Raw genomic sequence first — 12,867 nt, forward strand, 5'->3', positions numbered from 1 at the left:
AATATCTGTCAAGACTGTTGCCACTTCAGGACTCTAATGAAACTGTCAGCGTCATCATTGTAAAAGCCTTTGGAAGGATTTATGTGCCTTTGTGAAATCCAGAGTCCATCTCACTTTCTCTCTCAAAGGGGAAAATGTTTTGTTTGATTTTACAGCAGGAACAGTGATGAATGTTACCTGATAAACTTTCTAAACTAAAGCTTTCACTCACTCACTTACATCATTGTGATAAAAATACTCACTGAGCTGATTGAGAAATATACGCAAATCTTTAAATGCAAGCAAAGAAGAGTCTCTTTACCCTGGCTGAATAATGATATTTGCCAGTTAATGAAAAAAAGAGATCTTGCACTGTCCACCAAATTGAATACGGATTTTCTCATTTTTAAGTGTCTGAGAAATATGGTGGTTAGGGAACTTCGAAAGGCAAAAACTACATACTTTACACAACTGATTGTGGAATCTGAAGTAAATAGCACCTCTCTCTGGAAACACCTAAACAGTCTTACTAAAGTTAAGCCCAGATAACAAAAATCAGTAATGGGGCTGGAAGTAAATGGAGTGATTAGCACTGACAGTACAGGAATTGCAAATGAATTTAATAATTTATTCATTCAGTCAGTAGAGGAGCTTGCTGAAAATTTTGAACCAGCAAAATTATCACAGGTTAGCATCACCACAGATTCATCACAATCTTTCTATATTAAGGAGGTTGACCAAGAGAAAGTGCACTGTAAAAAAAAAAAAAAACAAACATAAAAAAATGGTAAAAACTCTGGCAGCAAAAGTTCCCAAACACTTACCGTCAAATAACAGTATAACAGTAAAAAACCTTTAGTTATTCTACAGAGATTTATTTTAAAAATACTGATATTTACTTTGGACTTTGTCTACATTTTTACAGTCCAACCATTGTAAAATAAAAATAAAATCTCATCATAAAACATCGCTGGAATGTTAAACAAATGTATAAATCAGCACAAAAAATGAAAAAGATTGCAGAACTACCTTAAAATTACGTAATTTAAATGATTCTCTTGTTTTCATACAGTAATCTTTGGTAAATTCATAGGATTATCCAATCAATCCACAAGAACTCCTCATCAAAGTACAGATTTCTGGATGTAAAACACAGAAAAATGATGTAAAATTACATTCACATTACCCTCCTTCAACACCCATTAATAGTATCTTGAGAGCTTTAAGCTTTTATTTTATGTGATTATCCAATCTATTTATAGTAGATCCCTGGTACATTTATATTGTACAAAAAAATAAGATCATGTGAGAATGGTTTACAAAAACATAATTTTAATAATCATTACTTTATATAAACATTATTTGACAGTAATTACAAGCAACTCTCCACAGCAGGGTACATTTTCTTTTTGTTTCTATTTTGACAATCCTGTTCCACTAATTTTCTGATCTCTATAATATTTGGTTTGTTTAGCTTTTTCGTGTTTTATTGATCAATGTGATTTTAAATTGCTGTTTGTTTTATTGTTGCTGTCGTTGTGTGAATCCCAGGAATAATAGTGATCACTTTGTAGAGGCTGATAGGGATCCAAATAAAGGATGAAGAATAAAGTAGGCTCAGATGAAGTATTATGCATGTTTCATCATGGCACTTTAGGCTTATATTTCATTTTTTTAAAAACTTTAAACTAAACAATTGCGAAGGCGCAACATGTTTCATGTTTCATTTTATGAATGACTAAAATCAAATCAACATATGAACATTTGTTTAAACATGGATTAATGGAGATCTTGTATATGGGTGAGTGTGGAATAACTGTTTTCTGCTTCTACAACCAATTTACAGTAAATCATGTTCATGCTTGCCTTCCAAAGTACAAGTACATTAGACCACTGATGAAGGTACACTGCACACTGCCCAGTATGTGTGTGTGGATGTACTGTATTTTACTGTGAGTATGATGCAGTTTCACCATGGCACTCTCAGCTTGTATTTCTTTTCTAACTGCCTTTTTTTTTTAAATCTTTCCTGGTCTCTATTGTGAGAGGAGGTCATGTGTCTCAGGTCCTTTTGGTTTGTCAGCACCTGGAAGTTGCTTGATGGGGTGCTGGTTTGGAGAGGAGAGCAGTCGTCTCAGCGAGTATAAGATAAGATACGTGGCAAACTAAGATAAACAGTTACAGCTTTTGTTTTATTACCCTAACCAGCGCACTGTGGTCATGTAAAACATGCCGGCAGTGGATGGGACACTGCGGGCAAAGCAGTTGAGAATATCACTTTTCTACATGTTTATGCTTGTTGATCAGGTGGTTTGATAAAGTACTTCTTGGCTTTTTACTCACAAAGCTTTTATTGCATTTACAGTAATGAGTGTAGTTGTCAAATCGAGTAAAATGTTCTCTTCACTTCGCTGTGTCCACCTCTCTGCCCTGCGGTCTGCTTCATGTGTCTGTGAGTGTGTGTGTGAATATTTAATATTTAACTGATTTTGATAACAACACTGAGATTTCAGTTTTATTTCTTGTGTGGTCCTTTCCATAATGTTGTCAGACACTTATAATAAGAGTCTGTCAGAGGCAAAAACAAACACTTTTAGTGGATGAACACTGATGGGACGCTATTGCAACAACGGATTATTTGTTGCCCCCATTAGTCACTTAGACACAAAATGATGGGAGAATAGGGTCCAGGTTGACAAATACCCAAGTTTTCCTTTGAGGCAACATTGTTTGTGCACTTGAGTGGGTCTAAATTTTTGTTCTTGTGAGAAAGTGAAAGATAAGCTTTGCTTTCAACAAAAATACTTGAAACTAAAAGCTAAGTTTCATGTTGACAGGTCCCTGATGACTCCCTTTTATAAATCCTACATAGAGTCAATTTCATCATTTTACCTCATCTGTTGGTGTGACAGTCTAAATATCAAATCCAAGAATACACTGGAAAAAAGAGTGAATACAAGGTGTCCAGCAGAGTAGCCTGTCTGTTCTGTATAACAGTCAGGTGGTGAAGACGGCACCCATCCTCTTCATCAGGAGTTTCACTCTCTACCCTCTGGCACCACCCTCAAATTCCCCTCAGTCAAGACAGACAGATACAAACACTCATTCATCCCGGCAGCCATCACCCTCCTCAACGCAGGGAGAAGGAGGTAGCTTGCCCATCATGAGTATGAAGGCCTACTTGTAGGATGATGATTTCATGTTTCATGTTTTAAGTTGCAGTTCCTGCTGCAAAACCAATTCCCCTTCAGAGAAAAATAAAGTTGACCTTGAACTTTAATTTTATCATCCTTTTTTCCGTACTATAAATTGCTTTATTGATCTATTCATATTAATGGTTAAACATATTGCAGTCTCTCTGTTTTACTTTCTGTTTCATGATCGTGACATGACTGTTAAGTTTTGCTTTGCATTTCATGGGACGTGCTACAAGAACATTGCCCTGTATTTAAACAACACACCTGTAATAAAATATGCCAGCCAATCAGATCTGAGTTGAAGATCCACCCACTTCAAATAAATTTAAACTCCCAGGATGCATAGTTACACACAATCAGTTACAGCTTCATTGAGCTGCCAAATCATCAAAACGACTTCAATACAACACAGGTCAGCAGGTGCGTCTTTGTGTTAAAACTTGCAGATACATTTTAAGGTAAGATAAAAACAGTTCTGTTGTGTGCTTGCTTACTTTGAGGAATGATATTTGGAAGATATGTGTTGATGTTATCAAGCAATTGCTTCTTACCTTTCAGTGAATCTTAGACAGGCGAAAATCTTTAACAGGAAAAAAAATCCAATGAGCATTTGATGACAAAAACAGGCCAGTTTAAATTCATATTAATTTACTTTGGCTACACTGAAAAGAAAAAAATGAACATTGGCTTATTAGCTACTTGCCAATCTTGCCAACACACACTATTACTTCTTATTCTCTCTGTATACGATGATGTCAAATCTCAGCAAACTTTTCGTGGGTAATATCTGTTAATGTTTTGTTCCTTCAGGTGCTGATTCTCTTGGAAAGTGAAACCAAAATGCTAAAAACACACACAATGGTGAGAAAATCCCATGACTACTTGAGTCATAGAAAATAGTCAGAGTACACATAGCACTCCCAAATCTGAACACTTATTTTGTTTAAGAGAAAATGGTTAGAATGTTTACCTCTCCATCTGAATCCGTATCTGCATGATAGATGACAGTTAGTGAGAAACAATCATGAGATACATGTGCCTGTACAGTTGAGAAAATAGTGAAGAAAAGTTTACAGATGCCAAGAGAGATCATCACACTGCGACTTGAGAAAACACAAGCAAATAGAAAAACAACATTTAACACCTGAATCAGTTCACTGAAAATGATTCTCATTAAATGGTCATTTTGGAGATTCACAACAATCCAGGAGCTGACCGTTAGATATTTCAGTATCAAACAATCTGTTCTTATATGATCATCTGCTACATAGAGTCATTCTGCAACTACTATATTAACTGTGTATTGCATCACCTGTCGCCATAAAAACGGAGACCCACTAATATACCTCATCCATAGCACTACTAGAGGTCAAAAACTCCACAGAGAACCTTTAAGAATGCAGGACAAAACAACTGATCAATTGCCCAAATGGAGCTGAATATGTAAATTAGACACTTGCAAACATGCTTGAAAACTACAGATTAAATGTCTTCTTCATGTTTGGATGTCTGAACTCAGGTACAATAAGTCTGATTGAACTCTTGATTTGATTTTGAAATCCAAGGGTGCCTCAGCAGCCAAGGAGGAAGAACCAGAACCTGGTGACTTGATAGAAATCTTCCGTGGTCGCTATCAGCACTGGGCTGTGTACATTGGTGGTGGCTACATTGTTCACTTGGTTTCCAGTGAGTCATTTCTTTACACTGCAATGCCAGTGCTGCTACTTCCAAACACTGATCAGTCCCAGTAAAGACCATCATATAGCAGCCAAGATGCATTGTTCTGCAGACCTGAGGGCAGGCTTTGATTATTTACTTGGTTAAACTAACCAACATTTTCTTCAACTTTCATGAACTTAAATAATAAACTGAACAGTTTACATACAAAACTCATCATAAAACATGTTACAATCTTCAGCGCATTTACCTTGTATAACTTGTGTGCCTTTTGTCATGCCCACAGACTCAGAAATACACAGTTTAGGAGTTTCATCAACTGTGTTGGGAGGTTCTGTGAGTGGCCAAGTCAAGAAAGAAAAACTCAAAGATGTGGTCAACAAAGATGATTGGAAAATAAGTAACATACACGACAACAAGTGGGACCCCAGGCCAAAGCAGGAAATTGTGAAAGAAGCCCTTTCGATGGTGGGTAAGGATATGGAGTACAGTGTCACCGAATTGAACTGTGAGCACTTCGCCACCGAGCGCCGTTATGGCAAAGCCCTGTCTCTTCAGGTATGTAGGTGGATCCACAATTTGGAATTTGCCTCTGGATGAGTTATATGGATTTAAAATGTCAAATTATAAAGAAACCAAGAAATTAAATGAAGTAAAATACACATGGAACACTTGGTCATGGAAATAATATTTTCTGTCAGTGGTTAAGGTGGAAGTAGCAGGATGTTTTACTACCGGAAAACCGCAGAAGTTACAGTCACATTACAAGTGATGAATACTGCAAAATATTTCTATGCCTCACAATTGTCTTTAAAATCATAAAAAGGTATTCTTCATATAAGAACAATTGCCAGCAGGGGAAAGAAGTGTTATGATTTATTATGATTTTAAAGTTATTATCTGCCAGTCAATACAGTATTTCATGTATTCATATGTGAGGGGGGATTTCAATATCAGTGTTTTACATTTCTTGCAACTAAACTCATGTTTTGTGTGTCTGTGTGTTATCTTCACAGGTGCTGAAGGCTGCAGAGGCTGTAGTTAGAGTGGGAGCTGCTACTATTCTAGATTCCACTGCTTCAGGAGACATGTCATCAAGTCCCTCAGTGCAATACTCTCCTTAAACTTATTCCTCCATCAGCACTGTTTCCTGGGCTCCTCCCGGCCCGCTTTTCCCCATCAGCCTTGTTAGCCCTGCCCTGTCCCCAGTGTTTTCCCCAGCCAATCAGCTTCTTTCCCGTTATTTCATCTCACTCCCCTTACCTGAGCTTCTCTGCCCATCTCCCCACCTGCACCACATCTCCTTGTTAGTTCAGTTAGTATTTTAGTCCTGTGTTTCAGTTCTGTCTTGTTGGATCATTTGTTTGGTTTGGTTTTGCCTGCACTTCTGTATCCTGTTCCTGAGTCTCGAATAAAGATATATTCTCAAGTTCCTGTTGGCTTCTGTGTCCTGCATTTGGGTCCAGCTGCTCCCATCCTACACTTTAAAATAAACATATTCAAGCATACTATCATATGTACTCTGATTTAATGCATTTAATTTGGGTTATTTGGACTTATTAACATTGCACTTAATGTATAAACAATATATAACTGTAGAATATATATAACTGCCTGTGGTTGCTGCCAGCTACTGCTGGGGCTGCAAATGTTTCATTTAAAAAAACAATCATATGGTCGCAGCACCTCCCAGTGGCCAAACACTTCTAAATATTACAGAGTATTTCAAGATCCACAGTCGCAATTAATGACAAAAAAAATCTGTGCTAATAGAGAATTGCTCACCGAGTCATTTAAAGTTTTATTTGTACTGTAGCACCACTTACAGGTGAAATGCAATCAAAATTTGCAGGACTGTTGTGTGAACGGACCACTTAAATGCAATTCAACCATGTATTCAACAGTTAAACCAGTGCTTACCAGTAACTGGCTACATGATGGTGATACTTGTTCCATGTTTAAATATGTTAAGCACATCCCCAGAGGGAATCTGAGTTTGGAGATTTTTCTTACATTAGGTGCAACTGAAGTCCATTAAATTGCATCCACATTTCTCTCACTTGCTTCTTTTCTTTGCGTCTAAAGCCTCCCACTGAGGATGCAGGAGAGACACAAGGAAACATGCGAGGAGAGAGGAAATGAGGAAATATGTTTTTAGAGATATGAGACGTCCTTTCCTCTGATCGATCACGGACTAAACTAGCTAACTGTATATAAAGTAGTGTAAACTAGCTCCACCTCCAGCAGCTACAACAGTAACATGCTGCTCTAACACTGATGCTTCACTATTAATAATCTAATGATGTCATATATAATAATATATCAGTCAGAGGGACCAAACCACTACTTTTACTGCAATACTTTAACTACATCAAGCTCATAATACTTATGTACTTTTACTGCAATACTTTAACTACATCAAGCTCATAATACTTATGTACTTTTACTGCAATACTTTAACTACATCAAGCTCATAATACTTATGTACTTTTACTGCAATACTTTAACTACATCAAGCTCATAATACTTATGTACTTTTACTGCAATACTTTAATTACATCAAGCTCATAATACTTATGTACTTTTACTGCAATACTTTAAATACATCAAGCTCATAATACTTATGTACTTTTACTGCAATACTTTAATTACATCAAGCTCATAATACTTATGTACTTTTACTGGAGGAGAATTTTTCATGCAAGACTTTTACTTGTAATGGAGTATTTTTTAATATTTCTGTGTTGGTACTTTTACTGAAGGAAAAGATCTGAGTACTTCTTCCACCACTGATGGGTGGACATAATATTTTGTCCACACACACACTTCCTGTGGGTTTCACTGGCATCCTCCCCTTGTACTGGTGATGTTGTCAGTGTAGTAATATTTTAAAATTATAGAATATATTTCTGTAACAAAGCAATCTAATTGCAACTTTTATTACAGCTTTTACTAACCAGTGAAATAATTATGGTCTCTTTTGTATTAAGATACAAAGGAACTTGTGTATTTGTTGGGAATTCTTCAGGTCAAATTCCCAGAGTGGTATTGTCGGAGTTGAGGGGGTTTTGTAAGTGTCTTGTTCATAACAGGAAGTCAGGAGCCAGACCTGTTTACATTCTTCTATAAGAGAGGTGGGGCAGTTTATGGTAGGACACTTTTATTTCTTATTCTCTCTGTATATGAGGATGTCTGATCTCTGCAAACTTTTCTTGAGTGATATTTGTTAATGTTTTGTTCCCTCAGGTGCTGAGTCTCTTGGCAAGTGAAACCTGGCCAAAACTCTAAAAACACACAATGGTGAGTAAATCCCATGATTACTTGAATCAGTGATAGATAATCATGAGATACATGTGCCTGTACAGTAGTTCATGAGAAAAATTGTAAAGAAAACTTTACAGAGGTTAAGAGAGATCATCACACTTTGACTTGAGAAAACAAAAGCAAATAGAAAAACAACGCTGCAACATTTAACACCTGAATCAGTTCATTGAAAATGATTCTCATTAAATGGTCATTTTGGAGATTCACAACAATCCAGAAACTGACGGTTAGATATTTCAGTATCAAACAATCTGTTCTTATATGATCATCTGCTACATAGAGTCATTCTGCAGCTACTATATTAACAGTTAGTTCCTGATTTGTTCTTTACTTGTTTTATGGTAACTGCTGTTTGTGTAAGAATTGTGTGAATCTTATTGTTTAGTGTCGGCGCCTGGTGGACAGGAGCAACAATAGTGCAATAATGCACAAACATTAAAGGCGCTCTGTGGAGTTTTCTTTTAAACAAACAAAAGTTATGTCCTTGTGATCTCTTCATAAAATATTTGCAAAACAGAGTTTTTTAAGTATTTTTAATCCTGCGTTGTTTACACCCATCTTTACTTGGTCAGCATACAAAGAATGAGCCTTGGTGTTTACTCCCACAAATGCAACATAGAAGAATAAAAATAGAATAAAAGTAATGTAGTAATAATAATAATTAAATGAACAAAGCAATATTACCATTAAATTTATTAATGGGCTGTGAGAATGCAGGACAAACAACTGAACAGTTGCCTTAATTGAGCTGAATATGTAAATTAGGTAAAGAGTAAATTTCTTCTTCATGTTTGGATGTCTGAACACAGGTACGGTAACTGAGCCTCTGCTTTAAAACTCCCCTGATTTGATACCGACATTGGAAATGTGTCGATAGGCCAGCATTAAACACATGACACAAAGCCAAAGACCTGTTCTTTAACACTTCCAGCATACACAGCTCCACCCACAACCCCACCTGCATCATTAATGAGACTGTTGAGATGGTGGAGAGCTTCAAATATCTCAGACTCACTTTGGACAATAAACTGAGCTTTGAACATCACATCACTGACATACACAAACTCGAAGCACCTTCTACTCCTGCTCTATGAAACCATAATTCAACTCATTCTCCTCTACTGTTCCCCCTGTTTCTTCACCATGTTAACTGCCTCCAATATGAGAGGCATATGTGTGATTCTCCAAAACTATCGGCCTCCCCACCCCCAGCCTATCAGACCTCAACAGCAAAGCTATTACATGCAGAGCATAGCATAACATTGCTAAACAAAATACCTTGATGACTGTATATGTGCTATGTATGGTGATATATCCTGTATGGATGTCTTTCATGTAGTTATGTTGTGGATGTGTACTGTATTTATGTATTTATGTGAGGCTCCGTACAGACCGTGGCAACAAATTCCCTTGAAAGGACAGGAAATAAACAATCCCTATATGAACTGGTTTGTTATCCATATATGGACCATTATGCCTCCTCCCACTTCCCATATCCTGGTCTTCTTTATCTCAGGAACACCAGTCGCTCTCCTCCTTTTCCTCCTCGTTCCCGGACACAGCAGCAGCACTTAAAATAGTAAGTAGATTTTACAGAGAAATCAACTATATTGAGTTATACTTTTGATTGACTTTTGTTTTGGATATTGTCTGTAATTCGTTGGCTTCAGTTTTGTGTCTTTTATTTGGAGTGTAATTTGGACACTGCAATTTATTTAAAGGGACACTCCAACATTTTGGGAAAAACACTTATTTGCCACGTTTCCCAGAGTCAGACGAGAGGATTGATATAAATTTAATCTCTGTGCATCAGTTCTGGAGTTGTTGGAAGTTGTATTTCTTCACTTTTGACGGAGCTACGATAGCTGCTCCCGACTCCTTCCAGTCCTCGTACACACAGATATGATAACATTCTTCTTATCTGACTCTGGGGAAGACGGCAAATGGGTGTATTTCTCAAAATGTTGGAGTGTTCCTATAGACTCCTACATCTACAGTCCTGTCAAATTAGAAGAACTTAATGTTTGATTGGGTTTTGTGAACTGGTTTTCTATTATGCCTGGAATGCGACAGAGATAAGGCCCTACATACTCACAAGAAAGCTGCATCAATGAAATGTAACTGTCAAAAAACTCAGAGGGATTTCTGTTGGCTACCCTATGTGGCCTAATGGAGGATGGAATTACACTTTTTTCTTTTCTTTTTTTTTAAATCACATTTTTGATACAAATAATGTGGTGTAATTTTATAAGACTTATGATGTGCTGAGAGAAAGATACAATGCAATGCGAATGATTACTGTTAAGATGATAAGCATTAAGTAGAAGGGTGTTGAATTATTATTATATTGTATGTATACATCACAGAAAACACACCCAGAGCACTGGACAAAATATAAGTGTGTTTATATTTAACGTCACCTTTTGTATTAAACTTCGCTTTTTAAAAAAAATAAACTCAAGAAAGGATCAAGAAATAAGGGTGTAAAATGGCAAGAGTAACTTGTAAGAAAAATAAAGCCAGGAGAAGATTTGGCAGTAATGGTGTAAAGTGACCCTAAACAGTTATAAAAAAGGAAAAGAGCATGACTGGATAGGCATAGGCATATCCAGTTCAGCCCAAAACCTATTTTAGAGATTTTGGGTCTGCAACAGATGATGTAAAGAAATTATAATGGTGTAATTGGCTGGTATAAAGAGGTTGGACAAAAAGTGTGACTAATGTAGACCCAAATGATATAAAAGACCACGTCCTGAGCCTAGAAACTCGGACATGAAAATCTGACACGACAATAGTTGTTAATCAATCATATCCAATGCCCCCCATAAAATCTCAAACCAAAAACATGGCTGGTATCATAGTTAATCAGATTTTGATGTTGTATCAGCTGTCTCAGATAGATAAACGCTTCCATTGCTACATTTTCATCCAGAACGAAAACCAGCAGCACAACCAGAATGAAAAATAATCAATATACATCATTTCAGATACACTAATATCACTTGTCCTACTAATGTGTCCAATCTTTGGATCTCAGTTGAAAAAAGTTTCAGATCAGCACAAGGACTAAACTTCTCTTTGATGATAAAAAAGAAGAATCATCAGGAGTCAGAGTTCAGAGCAGCACAATGTACTTTAATGCCAGCAAAAAAGGAGAATAATATATAGTGCACACAAGGCTCACCACATATGCAGCCCTCAGTTTTATATCTTTTGTCTTATATAGGGCACGCCTATTGTCCAACCTCTTCATACTAGCCAATTACACCATTATAATCTCTCTACATCACCTGTTGCAGACCCAAAGTCCCCAAAAATAGGTTTTTTGGGCTGAACTGGACATGCCTGGCATATCCAGTTCTATCTAGTCATTCTATTTTTTATAACTGCACCTGGTCACTTTACACCACTATTTCCAATCCTTCTCCTGGCTATCATTTCTCCACAGCCATTCTTGCCACCCCACATCCCCGTTTCTCGTTCCTTTCCCAAGGCCACTCTTTTTAAAAAAAAACAAAAAAACACTGAGTATAATACAAACACACATACAATTTTATCCAGTGAACTGAGTGAGATTATTTTTAACATACTTTGTGCCCATAAATCAATCACAAGTTTCTGTGATGTATACTTTCAACACACTTCTACTTAATGTTTGTCATTTTAACAGTAATCATTTGCATTGTATTTTACCTTTCTTTCAGCACATCATAAGTCTTATAAAATTACACCACACTACCTAGTCCTTGTTGCTAAACCTCCTGAGGCAATTTAGCCAATTTTGAAATTGTTGTAATACTTGTTGTATAGCTATATCGAGATGAGGTTATATAAATTATACTTGGCTTCATGCTGTGCCATGTACGATTATTAAGTAGGCATATTATTTAACGTCTGCCTATGGTTGTACTATCTGCTCCCAGTAAGCAAACCTCTAAAATATGAACATTTATTTAGTTTATTACCTGCAGTGAATAAAGGAAGGATGAGTCAGAGAGAGAGAGAGAGAGAGAGAGAGAGAGAGAGAGAGAGAGAGAGAGAGAGAGAGAGACCTACTACTGTGATTGTCTTGGATTTTAGTTGGATTTTGTAGTTTCTGCAGTTTTTACACCCTATTTTCTCCAGAACAGAGCAAGATTGAACCGGGAAGATTTTGTCAGAAATAAAACAGATATCCAAAAGTTCAATTTCAGTCATAACTCAGTTTTGACCAAAATTGTTGTTACTCGGTTAGCCTTTGTAGGGCAGTAAGGAGCTATAAAGGAAGAATTTAGGGTTTCATCTAGACACACAATTAAGAGAAAATATATCTGTCCTTGTGACTTTTTCTTATGAGTACTGGTGTAGATTTCCATTGCAGTGACAATAAAAGTATTCAGGTTAAAACGTTTGTGTGGTATAAGCTGTTATCTTAGTGTGACCTGCCCAACTGGAGGGTAAGGCTAATCCCACCTTAACCTGGGCTCCCCCCAAGATCACCTACTCTATACAGGTCAACACACAGATAAGTGTAAAGAAATTAAACAGAGACGTGGCTTCGAGTACAATTGTATCAAAATTAATTTAAAAAGATCAACCTAAAAAAACAACAGTAATGTTGTGATACAACCAGAGACCAATTTATTAATATAATTAAGTTAAAATCTGTCAAGTAGTTATTTTAAGAGTTTAAAATACCTCACACACCCTC

At 36.6% G+C, this 12,867-nt stretch overlaps 1 protein-coding gene across 1 annotated transcript; it reads left to right on the plus strand.

The window, feature by feature from the left end:
- Positions 1–3,992: 3,992 nt before the first annotated feature.
- Positions 3,993–6,280, plus strand: LOC122990605 (phospholipase A and acyltransferase 4-like). The gene is made up of 4 exons (XM_044363995.1): positions 3,993–4,037; positions 4,742–4,862; positions 5,140–5,411; positions 5,870–6,280. Exons 1-4 carry the CDS (start codon positions 4,017–4,019, stop codon positions 5,975–5,977), a joined length of 522 nt encoding a protein of 173 aa, XP_044219930.1. The 5' UTR covers positions 3,993–4,016; the 3' UTR covers positions 5,978–6,280.
- The last annotated feature ends 6,587 nt before the right edge of the window (positions 6,281–12,867 follow it).

Source organism: Thunnus albacares, chromosome 10 (assembly GCF_914725855.1).
Source record: "Thunnus albacares chromosome 10, fThuAlb1.1, whole genome shotgun sequence".
Classification (NCBI taxonomy): domain Eukaryota; kingdom Metazoa; phylum Chordata; class Actinopteri; order Scombriformes; family Scombridae; genus Thunnus; species Thunnus albacares.

Coding starts and splice junctions, on each gene's coding strand:
- LOC122990605 (XM_044363995.1), top strand. CDS start 4,017: ATGCTAAAAACACACACAATG. Junction 4,038..4,741: donor TGCTAAAAACACACACAATG/GTGAGAAAATCC, acceptor TTGAAATCCAAG/GGTGCCTCAGCAGCCAAGGA. Junction 5,412..5,869: donor GCAAAGCCCTGTCTCTTCAG/GTATGTAGGTGG, acceptor TTATCTTCACAG/GTGCTGAAGGCTGCAGAGGC.